The following is a 17,904-nucleotide window of genomic DNA, read 5'->3' as shown; positions in this document are numbered from 1 at the left end:
TGTAGGAGAGGTACCTTGATTATCACCTGCTGGGAATACAGCTTGTGAATGGCTTCCAAAACTGCCTCCCTGTCGGAGGGAGACTTTGGTAGAGCAGATTTCAGGAACCGGCGAGGGGGAGACGTCTCGAATTCCAGTTTGTACCCCTGTGATACTACCTGCAGAATCCAGGGGTCCACTTGCGAGTGAGCCCACTGCGCGCTGAAATTTTTGAGACGGGCCCCCACCGTGTCCGAGTCCGCTTGTAAAGCCCCAGCGTCATGCTGAAGACTTGGCAGAAGCAGAGGAGGGCTTCTGCTCCTGGGAAGAGGCTGCCTGGTGCAGTCTTTTTCCTCTTCCTCTGCCCCGGGGCAGAAATGAGTGGCCTTTTGCCCGCTTGTACTTATGGGAACGAAAGGACTGAGTTTGAAAAGACGGTGTCTTTTTCTGCTGAGAGGTGACCTGGGGTAAAAAGGTGGACTTTCCGGCCGTTGCCGTGGCCACCAGGTCCGATAGACCGGCCCCAAATAACTCCTCCCCTTTATACGGCAATACTTCCATATGTCGTTTGGAATCCGCATCCCCTGACCACTGTCGCGTCCATAACGCTCTTCTGGCAGAAATGGACATAGCACTCACTCTTGATGCCAGGGTGCAAATATCCCTCTGTGCATCACGCATATATAGTAATGCATCCTTCAAATGCTCTATAGTTAGTAATATACTGTCCCTATCCAGGGTATCAATATTTTCAGTCAGGGAATCCGACCACGCCACTCCAGCACTGCACATCCAGGCTGAGGCGATTGCTGGTCGCAGTAGAACACCAGTATGTGTGTATATACCCTTCAGGATATTTTCCAGCCTTCTATCCGCTGGTTCTTTGAGGGCGGCCGTATCAGGAGACGGTAACGCTACTTGTTTAGATAAACGTGTGAGCGCTTTATCTACTCTAGGGGGTGTTTCCCAATGCGCCCTAACCTCTGGCGGGAAAGGGTATAGTGCCAATAATTTATTAGAAATTAGCACTTTTTTATCGGGGGAAACCCACGCTTTATCACACACCTCATTTAATTCATCTGACTCAGGAAAAGCTACTGGTAGTTTTTTCACTCCCCACATAATACCCTTCTTTGTGGTACTTGTAGTGTCAGAAATGTTCAATGCCTCCTTCATTGCCGTGATCATGTAACGTGTGGCCCTACTGGACATTACGTTTGTCTCCTCACCGTCGACACTGGACTCAGTATCCGTGTCTGGGTCTGTGTCGACCCACTGAGGTAACGGGCGTTTTATCGCCCCTGACGGTGTCTGAGACGCCTGGACAGGCACTAATTGATTTGTCGGCTGTCTCATGTCGTCAACAGTTTTTTGTAAAGTGCTGACATTGTCACGTAGTTCTGTAAATACAACCATCCAGTCAGGTGTCGACTCCCTAGGGGGTGACATCACTAACACAGGCAATTGCTCTGCTTCCACATCATTTTCCTCCTCATACATGTCGACACAATCGTACCGACACCCAGCACACACACAGGGAATGCTCTGATAGAGGACAGGACCCCACTAGCCCTTTGGGGAGACAGAGGGAGAGTTTGCCAGCACACACCAGAGCGCTATATATATATATATATATATATATATATATATATAGATAACCTTATATAAGTGTTACTCCCTTTTATAGCTGCTGTTTATAATTTAGCTGCCAATAGTGCCCCCCCTCTCTCGTTTTTACCCTGATTCTGTAGGGACTGCAGGGGAGAGTCAGGGAGCCGTCCTTCCAGCGGAACTGTGAGGGAAAATGGCGCTTGTGTGCTGAGGAGATAGGCTCCGCCCCTTCACGACGGCCTTATCTCCCGCTTTTTTCTGGAAAACTGGCAGGGGTTAAATACATCCATATAGCCCAGGAGCTATATGTGATGTATTTCTTTTGCCATCCTAAGGTATTTCTGTTTTTATTGCGTCTCAGGGCGCTCCCCCCCAGCGCCCTGCACCCTCAGTGACCGGAGTGTGAAGTGTGCTGAGAGCAATGGCGCACAGCTGCAGTGCTGTGCGCTACCTTAGTTGAAGACAGGAACGTCTTCTGCCGCCGATTTCACCGGACCTCTTCGTTCTTCTGGCTCTGTAAGGGGGCCGGCGGCGCGGCTCCGGGACCCATCCAGGCTGAACCTGTGATCGTCCCTCTGGAGCTAATGTCCAGTAGCCTAAGAAACCCAATCCACTCTGCACGCAGGTGAGTTCGTTTCTTCTCCCCTTAGTCCCACGATGCAGTGAGCCTGTTGCCAGCAGGACTCACTGAAAATAAAAAACCTAAAATAAACTTTTACTCTAAGCAGCTCAGGAGAGCCACCTAGCATGCACCCTTCTCGTTCGGGCACAAAAATCTAACTGAGGCTTGGAGGAGGGTCATAGGGGTAGGAGCCAGTGCACACCAGCTAGTTCAAGCTTTTACTTTTGTGCCCAGTCTCCTGCGGAGCCGCTATTCCCCATGGTCCTTACGGAGTCCCAGCATCCACTTAGGACGTTAGAGAAATATATTCTATGAATACGACACCATCCATAAATATTACTACGTCTGGGTCACAGCTTTATGCAACCTTACTATACATATATACATATTACAGTAGGTATAGCCCTTTTTTTTTTTTTTTTTTAGTCAGACATTGGTGGTGCCGACAGGGTCACCCACACACTTCTGTGTCCCCATATAGTTTTCTCTTGGGAAACCCATCTACCAACATTTTTTAATGTACCATGTACCATCAGGAGTTGGCGGTGCCGGCAGGGTCACTCCCACAGCCGTTTGTGGCAGAACACTCAGCCTCAAACATGCCGACACACATGTAGGAAACACCCACTGACATTACACTGGCTATAAGGGAAGGACCCCAGTAAATTCTGTTAGGGAACACAGAAGGAGTTTACAAGCTCACCACCCAGCGCTCAATCCCTTATATATTGTGCTTTATTATTTACTTATCTTGCACCAATCAACTGTGCCCCCCACTTCGTTTTTCACCCTGTTATGTACAGTAGTGTTTTGGAAGGACCAGCGTCTCTGTGGAGAGAAAATGGCGCAGATGTGAGCTGTGAGGGCTAAGCCCCGCCCCCTCAATGGCACGCTTCAGCCACGCTATTTCTTTAATATATTTATACTGGCAGGGGTTGGATATAGTGCCTAGGCACTCATATTAGTGTTTGCCAGTCTTTGAGGATTTATATGCTGCCCAGGGCGCCCCGCCCGCCCCCCCCCATCCAGTGCCCTGCACCCTACAGTGCCGCTGTGTGTGGGAGCATGGCGCGCAGCGCAGCCGCTGTGCGGTACCTCAAAAGCTGTCACTGAAGTCTTCTGATCTTTTTCTACTCACCTGTCTTCTGACTTCTGGCTCTGCAAGGGGGGTGACGGCGGGCTCTGGGAGTGAACCACTAGGCATAACCTAGTGTTCCAAACCCTCAGGAGCTAATGGTGTCCTGTAGCCAAGAAGCAGAGCCTTTAAACTCATCAGAAGTAGGTCTGACTTCTCTCCCCTAAGTCCCACGATGCAGGGAGACTGTTGCCAGCAGCCCCCCTGAAAATAAAAAACCTAACATAAGTCTTTTCCGAGAAACTCAGTAGAGATCCTCAGTGTGCATCCAGTCTGCCTGGGCACAGATCTAAACTGGAGTCTGGAGGAGGGGCATAGAGGGAGGAGCTAGGTCACACCATTTGAAAGTCTTAAAGTGCCCATGTCTCCTGCAGATCCAGTCTATACCCCATGTATACCCCATGGTTCTTGAAGTGTCCCCAGCATCCTCTAGGACGTATGAGAAATATATATATTTTTTAAAAAGCATCTATTATTTTCATCAACTAAGCAATCGATTGAATCACTGAATTAAACACTCTTATTTCTTTATGTGGCTTTTTACCTTAATGATGATAAGTTAAAGTACTCTAACAAGTTCTATTACAATTTGGGCCATTATTCGTATACTGAGAATGTAGTTCATGTATGAATACTCGTTGACCAAGGGGAGCCTAAACTCAACCAAACTATGCAGAGATAGAAAAAATAAGAATTTACTTACCGATAATTCTATTTCTCGTAGTCCGTAGTGGATGCTGGGAACTCCGTAAGGACCATGGGGAATAGCGGCTCCGCAGGAGACTGGGCACATCTAAAGAAAGCTTTAGGACTATCTGGTGTGCACTGGCTCCTCCTCCTATGACCCTCCTCCAAGCCTCAGTTAGGATACTGTGCCCGGACGAGCGTACACAATAAGGAAGGATTTTGAATCCCGGGTAAGACTCATACCAGCCACACCAATCACACCGTACAACTTGTGATATGAAACCCAGTTAACAGCATGATAACAGAGGAGCCTCTGAATAGATGGCTCACAACAAGAACCCGATTAGTTAACAATAACTATGTACAAGTATAGCAGACAATCCGCACTTGGGATGGGCGCCCAGCATCCACTACGGACTACGAGAAATAGAATTATCGGTAAGTAAATTCTTATTTTCTCTGACGTCCTAGTGGATGCTGGGAACTCCGTAAGGACCATGGGGATTATACCAAAGCTCCCAAACGGGCGGGAGAGTGCGGATGACTCTGCAGCACCGAATGAGAGAACTCCAGGTCCTCCTCAGCCAGGGTATCAAATTCGTAGAATTTTGCAAACGTGTTTGCCCCTGACCAAGTAGCTGCTCGGCAAAGTTGTAAAGCCGAGACCCCTCGGGCAGCCGCCCAAGATGAGCCCACCGTCCTTGTGGAATGGGCTTTTATTGATTTAGGCTGCGGTAATCCTACCGCAGAATGCGCCAGCTGAATAGTGCTACAAATCCAGCGCGCAATAGACTGCTTAGAAGCAGGAGCACCCAGCTTGTTGGGTGCCATCAGGATAAACAGCGAGTCAGTTTTCCCGAGTCCAGCCGTCCTGCAAAAATAAAATTTTCAGGGCCTTGACTACGTCCAGCAACTTGGAATCCTCCAAGTCCCCAGTAGCCGCAGGCACCACAATAGGTTGGTTCAAGTGAAAACCTGAGACCACCTTCGGGAGAAACTGAGGACGAGTCCTCAACTCTGCCCTATCCATATAGAAAATCAGATAAGGCCTTTTACATGACAAAGCCGCCAATTCTGACACACGCCTGGCCAAGGCCAAGGCCAACAGCATGACCACTTTCCACGCGAGATACTTTAGCTCCATGGTTTTAAGTGGCTCAACCAATGCGACTTTAGGAAATCCAACACCACGTTGAGATCCAAAAAGTGCCACAGGAGGCACAAAAGGAGGCTGAATATGTAGTACTCCTTTAACCAAAGTCTGAACTTCAGGCAGTGAAGCCAGTTCTTACTGGAAGAAAATCGACAGAGCCGAAATCTGGACCTTGATGGACCCCAATTTGAGGCCCAAACGTCACCCCTGCTTGCAGGAAGTGCAGGAATCGACATAGTTGAAATTCCTCCGTCGGGGCCTTCGTGGCCTCCCACCAAGCAACAAATTTTCGCCAAGCGCGGCGATAATGTCTTGCGGTGACATCCTTCCTGGCTATGATCAGGGTAGGGATGACTTCCTTCGGAATACCCTTTTCCTTTAGGATCCGGTGTTCTACCGCCATGCCGTCAAACGCAGCCGCGGTAAGTCTTGGAACAGACAGGGTCCCTGCTGCAGCAGGTCTTGTCTGAGCGGCAGAGGCCAAGGGTCCTCTGCCAGCATCTCTTGAAGTTCCGGGTACCAAGCTCTTCATGGCCAATCCGGAACCCCGAGTATGGTTTTCACTCCTCGCCTTCTTATTATTCTCAGTACCTTGGGTATGAGAGGTAGAGGAGGAGACACATAAACCGACTGGTACACCCACGGTGTCACTAGAGCGTCCCCAGCGATCGCCTGAGGGTCCCTTGACCTGGCGCAATATCTTTTCAACTTCTTGTTGAGGCGGGACGCCATCATGTCCACCCGTGGTCATTCCCAACGGTTTACCCGCATTTGGAAAACTTCTGGATGAAGTCTCCATTCTCCTGGGTGTAGGTCGCCCATCGGAGAATCCTTGTGGCTTCTGCCATCGCCATCCTGCTTCTTGTGCCGCCCTGTCTGTTTACATGGGCGACCGCCGTGATGTCGTCTGATTGGATCAGTACCGGCTGGTTCTGAAGCAGGGGCCTTGCTTGGCTTAGGGCATTGTAAATGGCCCTTAGCTGCAGAATATTTATGTGAAGCGAAATCTCCTTGGAAATTTCTTCCCTGTGTGACTGCACCCCAGCCCCGAAGGCTGGCATCCGTGGTCACCAGGACCCAGTCCTGTATTCCGAATCTGCGGCCCTCTAGTAGATGAGCCCTCTGCAGCGACACCCTGTTTCTTGCTGACAGGGTTATCCGCTGTTGTATCTGTAGATGGGACCCGGACCATTAGTCCCACAGGTCCCACTGGAACGTCCTTGCGTGGAGTCTTCCGAATGGAATTATGCTTCGTACGAAGCTACCATTTTTCCCAGGACTCGTGTGCATTGATGTACTCTGACTAGAGATGACAACTCCTCGGCTTTTTCCACTGGAAGAAACACTCTTTTCTGGTCTGCGTTCAGAAACATTCCCAGGAACAGAAGACGTGTCGTCGGGACCAGCTGTGACTTTGGAATATTGAGAATCCAGTCGTGCTGTTGTAGCACTTCCCGAGAGAGTGCTACCCCCACTACCAACTGTTCTTTGGACCTCGCCTTTATCAGGAGATCGTCCAAGGACGGGATAATAAAAACTTCCTTCTTGCGAAGGAGTATCATCACTTCGGCCATTACCTAGGTAAAGACCTTCGGTGCCGTGGACAACTCCAACGGGCGCGTCTGGAACTGATAGTGACAGTCCTGTACCACATATCTGAGGTACTCCTGGTGAGGGGGGTAAATGGGGACATGCAGGTACGCATCCTTGATGTCCAGGGAGACCCTGTAATCCCCCTCGTCCAGGCTCGTAATAACCGCCCTGAGCGATTCCATCTTGAACTTGAATCTTCTGATATAAAAGTTCAAGTATTTTAATTTCAAGATGGGTCTCACCGAACCGTTGCGGTACCACAACCACTGTGGAATAGTAACCCCTTCCTTGCTGAAGGAGGGGCACCTTGACAATCACTTGTTGTGATTATAGTGGTGAATATCCACCAACACCGTCTCCCTGGCAGAGGGAGGTGCCGGTAAGGCAGATTTTAGGAAACGGCGGGGGGAAGAACGTCTCGAACTCCAGCCTGTACCCCTGAGATACTACTTGAAGGACCCAGGGATCCATGTGAGAGAGCCCACTGTCCGCTGAAATATCTGAGACGGGCCCCCACCGTACCCGGGTCCGCCTGAGCAGCCCCAGCACCATGCTGTGGACCTACCGGACGCAGGAAGGACTTCTGCTCTTGGGAACTAGCTGTGTGTTGCAGCTTTTTCCTCTACCTTTGCCTCTCGGCAGAAAGGATGAGCCTCTAGCCCTCTTGCTTTTCTGGGGCCGAAAGGACTGTACTTGATGATACGGTGCTTTCTTTTGTTGTGGGGTAGCCTGTGGCAAAAAATTCAATTTCCCAGCAGTAGCTGTGGAAACGAGGTCTGAAAAACTATCCCCAAACAGTTTTACCCCCTTATAGGGCAACTTCCATGTGCCGATTCGAGTCGGCATCGCCTGACCAATGCCAAGTCCATAACCCCCGTCTGGCGGCAATGGACCTAGCGCTTATTTTTGATGCCAGCCGGCAAATATCCCTCTGTGCAGCACGCATGTATAAGACCACGTCTTTTATATGCTCTATTTTCACCAAAATATTGTCCCTATCCATAGTTATTTTCCGACAGGGAATCGGACCACGCAGCGGGAGCACTGCACATCCATGCCGAAGCAACGGCTGGTCGCAATATAATGCCCTAGTGTGTGACCATATCTTATAGGGTAACCTCCTGCTTTCTATCAGCAGGTTCCTTCAGGGCGGCCGTACCCGGAGACGGTAGTGCCACCTTTTCTGATAAGCGTGTAAACGCTGTATCTACCCTATGGGGTGTTTCCCCGCGTGACCTATCCTCTGGCGGGAAAGGGTACGCTGCCAATAACCGTTGTAGAAATTATCAATTTCTTACCGGGGGAAGACCACTCTTCCTCACACACCTCATTTAATTTCTCAGATGCAGGAAAAACTACTAATAGTTTTCTCTCACCAAACACCATACCCTTTTATGTGGTACCTGGGGTATAATCATAAATGTGTAATACATTTTTCATTGCCTCAATCCTGTAACGGGTGGACCTATTTGGAGGGTACACCAGTCTCATAGATGTCGACACTGGAGTCAGTATCCGTGTCGACATCTGTGTCTGTTATCTGAGGTAGCGGGCGATTTTAGAGCCCCCCATGACATTTGAGACGCTGGAACAGGCACAAGCTGAGTAGCCGGCTGTTCCGTGTCGTCGACCTTTTATGTAAGGAGTTGACACTTTCACGTAATCCTTCCATAAGTTCAACCACACCGGTGTCGACCCCGCAGGGGGTGACAACATATTTACAGGCATTCGCTCCGCCTCCACCTCATTATCCTCCACATACCTGTCGACACAGCCGTACCGACACACAGCACACACACAGGGAATGCTCTGATAGAGGACAGGACCCCACAAAGCCCTTTGGGGAGACAGAGGGAGAGTATGCCAGCACACACCAGGGCGCTATATATCACAGGGATAGCACCTATAAAAAAGTGTTTTCCTTTATAGCTGCATATATATTGTATACTGCGCCTAAATTGTGCCCCCCCTCTCTTTTTAACCCTTTCTGTAGTGTATTAACTGCAGGGGAGAGCCAGGGAGCTTCCCTCCAACGGAGCTGTGAGGGAAAAATGGCGCCAGTGTGCTGAAGGAGATAGCTCCGCCCCTTTTTCGCAGACTTTTCTCCCGCATTTTTATGGATTCTGGCAGGGGTTAATGTACATCCATATAGCCCTGGGGGTTATATGTGATGTATTTTTGCCAGCCAAGGTGTTAATATTGCTGCTCAGGGCGCCCCCCCCAGCGCCCTGCACCCATCAGTGACCGCAGTGTGAGGTGTGCATGAGGAGCAATGGCGCACAGCTGCAGTGCTGTGCGCTACCTTGATGAAGACTGATGTCTTCTGCCGCCGATTTTCCGGACCTCTTCTTGCTTCTGGCTCTGTAAGGGGGCCGGCGGCGCGGCTCTGGGACCGGACTCCGAGGCTGGGCCTGTGTTCGATCCCTCTGGAGCTAATGGTGTCCAGTAGCCTAAGAAGCCCAAGCTGGCTGCAAGCAGGCAGGTTCGCTTCTTCTCCCCTTAGTCCCTCGATGCAGTGAGCCTGTTGCCAGCAGGTCTCACTGAAAATAAAAAACCTAAAACTAACTTTTATCTAAGAAGCTCAGGAGAGCCCCCTAGATTGCACCCTGCTCGGTCGGGCACAAAAATCTAACTGAGGCTTGGAGGAGGGTCATAGGGGGAGGAGCCAGTGCACACCAGATAGTCCTAAAGCTTTCTTTAGATGTGCCCAGTCTCCTGCGGAGCCGCTATTCCCCATGGTCCTTACGGAGTTCCCAGCATCCACTAGGACGTCAGAGAAACATAAATTCTAGAAAACTATTAGGATCTCCAGCTCATAAACAGCAGCTATTATATAATTACTGTACATGGGGAGGTGACAAGGGGTGGGCATACGGATAATATTGCTGCAGTTACACTGAAATACGACCCATCACTTACTGGTAATGGGTGAATCCTAATGTTGGAAGGTCAGCATATCTTTCTGCAAAGTCTGCCAAGCGGCTGATGACCCGTGCAAGCTGTAATACAGAGACAACAAAGGAAGACATGTCGTTACAGAATAGCCAGAGAACATAAATAGGATTCCTTCTACTTAGCCTTTTTCTGTATGTGAAAGACAGAAGTAAACTACTAACCTTTGGAAGTAGCAAGTCAAAACCATCACGCAGAACGATAAGGTCCTGAAAGCATGAGAAAGGGGTATAGTGAGAGACTTGACATTATCTGAATGTATAAATGACAAAACAGAAGGCAAAGCTTAAGAGAAAATGCCCTTTTTCAATATCGATTGCATTTTGAGCAAGATGCATCGTCTAATATGTGCAAACTTTTCATATAGTGCAAATCCACACTTCAGCTGGGTACACACGTTAAGATTTTGGCTATGTTAAGATATCCTAACCTACTTGAAATTCCCTGAGCTCCTGACCAAACGAAATAGTCCATACACACGGTAAGATACAGCGTAAGATTTACCACAATAGATTTAGCATGAGATATAGCATACCTTCCAACATTTAGATGCAAAAGAATCGGTACAGGGGGTGTGCCCATTTGTGGAGGGGGTGGGACCAAATACAAAGGGGGCGTGGTCATGTGTAAAGGGGGGGTGAGACGTGTCAGCGGTCACTCGTTTATGGGACTAGCGGCTGGGTCCCTTTCTCACCCTGGATGCCGTCCCGCTGACCAAAGGACACCAGCACCCGCTCGTCGTGCACCTTGAGGACCAGGTCCAGGGGGTAGCTGAACGTCTTCTCTGTCTCAGAGCATGACTTCTATGTCCAGGTGGTAGATGACTTCTATGTCCAGGTGGTAGATGAGCCCGTCCACCTTGCTCACCACATACACCCTAAAGATCGCCATCTTACCGGAACCCCTCAGCCTGGCATGGGGAGCAGCGTATGACAGCGGGGCATGCTGGGAGTGACATTTACCTCTCAACCCAATGGCCACTCTCCATACAGCAGGCACAGCAGCAGCATGCACGCCATGTGACCCCTAGCACACACCGCTCCCTAGGAATGCCAGGAAATGTAGTTCACTGGTAAAGAGCTGCTGCAGAGGCTGCCAAGCCAAGGAAGGGTGAAGGGAACTGCCAGTCACTGTGCAGCGCTACGGGAGTCCGTGTCCTCGCAACGCTCAAAATCCAGTACAATCGGTATACCCCATTTTAGCTGATACAGACCTTAAAAAAAAAAAAATGGTACTGTACCGGCTAAACCAGTACAGTTGGAGGGTATGATATAGCATAAAATTTAGCACAATAGATTTGGCATAAAATAGAGCACAATAGATTTAGCGTGAGATACAGCATAAGATTTAGCACAATAGATTTAGCATAGGTTATAACATAAGATATAACTTCTACGTTAACATACACATGGTACAATATACACTAGACAGTGTATTATCTAGCTAAAATTGCATCCGGCCATCGGATACGACCCGCGGGAGTGCGCTATATTGTATAAAATATAGGGCCTAATTCAGATCTGTTCGCAGCAGCAAATTTGTTAGCTTATGGACAAAACCATGGGGGTCATTCCGAGTTGTTCGCTCGGTAAAAATCTTCGCATCGCAGCGATTTTCCGCTTGATGCGCATGCGCAATGTCCGCACTGCGACTGCGCCAAGTAAATTTGCTATGCAGTTAGGATTTTTACTCACGGCTTTTTCTTCGTTCTGGCGATCGTAATGTGATTGACAGGAAATGGGTGTTACTGGGCGGAAACAGGCCGTTCTATGGGCGTGTGGGAAAAAACGCTACCGTTTCCGGAAAAAACGCAGGAGTGGCCGGAGAAACCGGGGAGTGTCTGGGCGAACGCTGGGTGTGTTTGTGACGTCAAACCAGGAACGACAAGCACTGAACTGATCGCAGAAGCCGAGTAAGTCTGGAGCTACTCAGAAACTGCTACGAGGTGTGTAATCGCAATATTGCGAATACATCGTTCGCAATTTTAAGATGCTAAGATTCACTCCCAGTAGGCGGCGGCTTAGCATGAGCAAATCTGCTAAAATCCGCTTGCGAGCGAACAACTCGGAATGACCCCCCATGTGCAGTGCAGGGGAGGCAGATATAACGTGCAGAGAGAGTTAGATTTGGGTGGGTTATTTTGTTTCTGTGCAGGGTAAATACTAGCTGCTTTATTTTTACACTGCAATTTAGATTTCAGTTTGAACACACCCCACCCAAATCTAACTCTCTCTGCACATGTTATATCTGCCCCACCTGCAGTGCACATTGTTTTGCCCATTAGCGAACACATTTGCTGCTGCGATCAAATCTGAATTAGGCCCATAGTGAGTACACACAGTGCGATATAGTGCACTATATTGCGAACTAGCCAGATAGTGTGCAATATAGTGCAACAAAAAAGAAACTGCACCGTGTGTAACCAGTATTACTGTGCTGCACTTGCATTGAGTGGACAACTTGCGACATGAAATACTTCTGCAAGTTGTGTTGGTGTGCTGTATGACAAATTTTGCGCAAATGGCCTTGCACCAGCTAAAACAGCCTGATAGTGTCTTACTCAACGCCATTACTATCAACAGTTAAACTAATGCAATACTCACCGTATTGTCTCCTACGTAACAGGAAGTGGCCCCCAGATGAATAATGGGAGCAGCTCTTGGGCAGCAGTGTGCAAAGGTATGCACATGTGCCATGACGTCATGCCGCAGACGCTTCTCCTCCTCAGCTGCCATTCGAAAGTCTATGTTCTCCAAGTTGGACTCCATTTCCTGGATCTGCTCGTCTGCAATTGGCAGCCCCAGACTCTGGGCAGATAAGGGGGGGAAAAAATAAAAAATTATTAATCTAATACAACTGCTGATTAACTTCCATTTGTACATATAGGGGTATATGCAATTGCGGTCGAATTGCCGCAAATGTCGAAAAACGGGGCATTTTCGACACAAAAAAAATGATTCGACAATGCAATACAGTACTTTTCGACAAAAAAACGGCCGTTTCAAATTCGACTTTTTGCAATTCGACATTTGTCAAATTCGACATGTCTGCAATGGTAAAAATGCGGCTTTTCGACAAAAGTATATTCAATTGAAGAATGTCGATTCGACAACAGTGCTTTTCGACAATCATTTCATCAATTTCAGTCCGCCTCATTTTGCTGGTGGGATCTAATAAAAAAATTTAAAAACATGTTTTTTTTTTTTGTGTTTTTTTTTATTGCTAATAGCATATCTATTTATATTAGAAGGGATTATGTACTTGGTTTGTCTATTAGGAGCCACAAGTATTATTTATATATTTTTTAAAAGAATATTTTTTTTTTACTGACTAAAATAATATGGAGAGATCAGAGCATGTTTTTCAGTGGGAAGGGGTGGGAATGTGTAAAAAATCTTGGGAAAAAATGTGTGGGGTCCCCCCTCCTAAGCATAACCAGCCTTGGGCTCTTTGAGCCGGTCCTGGTTGTAAAAATATGGGGGGGCGGGAATTACAGGGGATTCCCCGTATTTTCACAACCAGCACCGGGCTCTGCGTCCGGTTCTGGTGCCAAAAATACGGGGGACAAAAAACGTAGGGGTCCCCTCTATTTTTAACACCAGCACCGGGCTCCACTAGTCAGAGAGATAATGCCACAGCTGGGGGACACTTATATCGGTCCCTGCGGCCGTGGCATTAAATCACTAACTAGTCACCCCTGGCCGGGGTACCCTGGAGTGGGGACCCCTTAAATCAATAGTATTTTTTTTTGCAGTAGAACTACAGGTACCAGCGGGCCATTTCCCCACCGCATGCATGTGGTTCTCCAAGTACCAGCTTGCGGGGGAGGCTTGCTCGGACTTGTAGTTCTGCTACAAAAAACAATATTCTTTATTTTTGTCACTTGGCTATCAGCCTCCCATCCGCAGCCCTTGGATGGGGGGGGGGGGGGGGGGGACAGCCTCGGGCTTCATCCCTGGCCCTTGGGTGGCTGGAGGGGGGGACCCCACTCCTCCAGGGCACCCTGGCCAGGGGTAACTAGTTAGTGATTTAATGCCGCGGCCGCAGGGACCAATATAAAAGTGTCCCCCGGCTGTGGCATTATCTCTCTGACTAGTGGAGCCGGGTACTGATGTTAAAAATACGGGGGACCCCTACGTTTTTTGTCCCCCGTATTTTTGGCACCAGGACCGGACGCAGAGCCCGGTGCTGGTTGTGAAAATACGGGGGGTCCCCTGTCGTTTCCCCCCCCCCCCCCGTATTTTTACAACCAGGACCGGCTCAAAGAGCCCGAGGCTGGTTATGCTTAGGAGGGGGGACCCCACGCATTTTTATTCAGGATTTTTTACACACTTTTGTGCCGTCCATGAAGTCGAATCCAGGACGCACACTATCGTCAATTGGTCCGTTTTTCGACAGCAGGACTGTTGAATCCGTTTTTTATTGAATATGTCGAATTCGGGTCCCGGCGGGAGGGTGTCTGACTGTCGAATTGTGTCGAATTTAAACCCCATAGTCCCCGAATGACACAAATGATTTTAACTCTGTTTCTTTTATATAACTGAATGGAGACAAGAGACACATTTTGTGTATAATAAGGAGTTTTTTACTTACAGTACATTATGGTTCTTGGCGGGGAATTCAATTGTTTCTTACCGCAGCCGCCACTAGATGGTGCCCAACGTAGCTCCATTTGGGCACGATGAGACACATTTCAGCTCACAGCCCCCCAAGCTTGTGAGCAGAAATGTGCGAAGTGACCCACTTGGGCACCCAAATATAAATTTTTGCTTCATGCCCAGCACTTTGGTCTGGTTTACCTGTTTAATGTGGCTAAACCTAGCCTGTCTGGGCACGATTAAAAAAAAAAGAAGAAGAAGAATATACCCCACCCTTGAGACAGGAGATCAGGCACAATAAACAATTGAATTTCACCAGTGGAAAGAAAAGGTGAGACGAATGATAGGGAGGAGTGTAACATGTAAATGAGAAGGGAGTGGATAAGAAAACTAAAAAAGAACACTAAGATAAAGTTAAGCAATCTGACTACACTATGGGGATAAAGACTAGTACATATAAAACAGCCAAGGGTCCAGTGATGGGAAGTGACTTTGGAGAGGGGAAGTTACCTTTGGTAAAACAGAAGGTAAAAAAGGAATGGAATAAGACAGAATAAGGCAGAAAAAAGAATAAGACAAAGAAAAAGAAGGCATAATTGAAAGAGACATGAAAAACAGACAATTCAACGCTCTAAAAACTGAGGAAACAAGCCTTAAACGCGTGACAGGATGTTTTATAAATAGTCCTTTTCATTGAACAACCACGTGTTCTGTTATAATGAAGTCCCTAATAAGATGAATTGTAAATATAAATACTAATCAATCCACAATATCACGAAAAGAACACAAACAGCTGTCACAGGGTCTCATACAGGGCTTAAATCAAAATCAGCCATCAATAACAGCCTTTGTATGGCTATGGCATACATAGCGGAAATGAGTAACATTTTGCGTGGGGTAGGACGATGATTGCAGCTAAGAGGTTAACTGGAGAGAGCATGCTCTTGAGACTAAAGATAGACTACAGTTACTGCCACCTCCAGCTTCACTATAAATACACTGGAGCTCATAATGTTCTGGCTGCACACTACAAGTGAAACCCATATGTGTTCCTCCTCAAGCATCACTTACATTTACTGGATAGGAATAACATTTTAAAAAAAAAATCTTAATAAAGACTTATTTTATACAATACCAGAGGAAGCAGACTAATTAATATATGTCATTTCATGTACACATTTACCTGTTCTTTTATTTAAGTTGATCCCAATAGTTAACCCTTAACATGATAATTCTATGCCAGCAACAGTAATAAATGAGAGCAAACACATTGTAACTACCAACAGTTCCCACCAAGGCCCTAACAGTGTGGAGTTTGTATGTTCTCCCTGGGTTTTCATGGGGTTTTTCCAAGTACTCTTGTTTCCAACCACAATCCAAAAATATACTGGTAGGTTCACTGGATTCTGACATAAAAAAAATAACCATAATGTACATGCATCTGTTGCCCAGATTTATTAAGCCTTATGGTGCCCATACACTTGTGAGATAAACGGTGCTAACCTTCGATTTCGACCGCATCTGTGAGAGGAATCAAAGGATTGTATGCACATTTTAGGTACCTTTCAACGTGATGCGTGGGCATGCCGGTGGAATCGCATGTCTCAAGATAGTATGTGCTGCACTTAATATTTATCGAATCGCAGTGCGATCGCATGTGTTTTTAAAAACACATGCTATATATCGCACTGCGATGTGCGATGGGCACCCGCCGGGAGCGGATGGAGGCTCCTGAACTGCCGGTGTGATGCCCCGCGATGTCGCGGGGCATCGCACAACTGTATGGGCACCATTAGAGTGTGATAAATAGCATGGTGATAAAGTACCAACCAATCAGCTCCTAACTGTCATTTTTAAAACAAAGCCTGTGACATAGAAGTTAGGAGCTGATTGGTTGGTACTTTATCACCGTGCTATTTATCACTCTCCCAGGCTTGATAAATGGGGGCCTATGTTTGAAAAATGACAGTTCGGAACGGATTGATTGGTACTTTATCACTGTGCAATTTAATACCGTCCAAGGCTTGATAAATTTGGGCATTTGTGTTTATGCGTTAGGACTCACAGGTTCACAAACTCGGTTCTCAGGACCCCACACGGTTCATGTTTTGCAGGTATGTTTTCTCATGTATTTGTTATTAAGTACGTAACTGTGTGTGGTTATTCGCAAATACAGTTTTGCGAGTGCGCAGTAAGGGTTTCCAAGGATATTCGTGCATGCGCAGTAGTAAGACTGCAGCCATTTGCAAAAACATCAGCATTGCATAAAAATCAGAATCAATCCAGGGGAGCCTCTGGCACTCCAGCTGTGTTGAACCACACGTCCCAGCATGCCCTGCTACAGTTTCAACATGGCCAAATACCAAAACTGTAGCAGTGTATGCTGGGATGTTTAGTTCAACAACAGCTGGAGTGCCAAAGGTTCCCCATGACTGCCCTAGATTGTAAATTCCACCAGGGCAGGGACTGATGTGACTGATCAAGTATTCCCTGTAATGTGCTGCAGAATATGTGTGCGCTATATCCATAAGTTATCATTTATTAACAGTTAAGTGCAATAAGTGGACATTTCATTATCATGACAACTACTTCCATTAACATGCAATATACGACTAACTGCAGCACTATAATGAACTTGCGTGATAATGGATAAAAGTAACCGACTACAGATTTATTATAAATACAATATATAATAATAAACCTAATGTTTTTATTTTATAGACAAAATGTAGCACAAAATAATAATCTGTTATTTTTTTAACAATTTGACAGGTGCCCTTATATACTACACCCTGTTGAGCAATGCACATACACAGCACTCACACACGTGTTGCACAGATCTCAGATCTTTGCAGGATGCCGTGCTATGACATGACAAGCACACACGTGTTGCTCAGATCTATGCAAAGCGCAATGTTATGCTCTAGCATGATGGGTGATGTTGCATGGTGCGGGTAACCCAGATCACTACTGCAAGTACTTTACCCGCTGGGCCTGCGCCAGATACAGCCACAACCTTCTCCAGGTCTGGAATTTCTTGCTGTCGCTGAAGTTGAAGGCCATCTCCTTGCTGGCATAGCGGGACACCAGCGGGGATCGGTAACGCAGGACCTCCTCCGACCCCTGGGCAAGTGATGACGCACTGCCCGACACTTTAGCGCCCGAGTCTCCGCTGACACCGCTGCCTGCATCCATCTCCTCTGCTATGCAACACGCAGCAGATTACAGACTCACTCGCTGAGTAGAACTAGGATGAAGTAAAAACACCTTGCCTCATCCAATATGGAGGCTTCCCCCTGCTTCCTTCCACTTTCTGTCGCTAGAAACAGCCATGTTGGATGAGGCGAAGCTGCGAAGATCGTATTACAGCAGCCGTAACTACGTCAACATTTATTCTCTAGTGGGTGTCCTGATCGCTCTGTAAATATTAATAAATAGGGATATCCGTATTATTCACTGTAAATTTATGAAGAATCTGATTTTATTATCAAACTGAAGCACTATTCATTTTCCATGTATTAGAACAGCAAAGTTTATACATTTCATTGCATCAATTTATTTTACATAAATTTAG

The 17,904-nt window shown here is 47.3% G+C and overlaps 1 protein-coding gene across 1 annotated transcript in view; it reads right to left on the bottom strand.

Annotated features, from left to right (window-relative positions):
- Positions 1 to 17,625, bottom strand: part of ADSL (adenylosuccinate lyase) — a 124,168-nt gene extending 106,543 nt beyond the window's left edge. The window contains exons 1-4 of the mRNA XM_063940729.1: positions 17,316 to 17,625; positions 12,336 to 12,539; positions 9,897 to 9,941; positions 9,700 to 9,779 (exon numbers count right to left, since the gene is read on the bottom strand). Coding sequence (XP_063796799.1) covers positions 9,700 to 9,779; positions 9,897 to 9,941; positions 12,336 to 12,539; positions 17,316 to 17,525 — 539 coding nt within the window. The 5' untranslated portion in view covers positions 17,526 to 17,625. The remainder of the gene's footprint in view (positions 1 to 9,699; positions 9,780 to 9,896; positions 9,942 to 12,335; positions 12,540 to 17,315) is intronic.
- Between the last annotated feature and the right edge of the window lie 279 nt (positions 17,626 to 17,904).

This window comes from Pseudophryne corroboree, chromosome 9, assembly GCF_028390025.1.
Source record: "Pseudophryne corroboree isolate aPseCor3 chromosome 9, aPseCor3.hap2, whole genome shotgun sequence".
In the NCBI taxonomy this organism is placed as follows: Eukaryota; Metazoa; Chordata; class Amphibia; order Anura; family Myobatrachidae; genus Pseudophryne; species Pseudophryne corroboree.
This window is presented reverse-complemented; position numbering and strand designations above follow the sequence as displayed.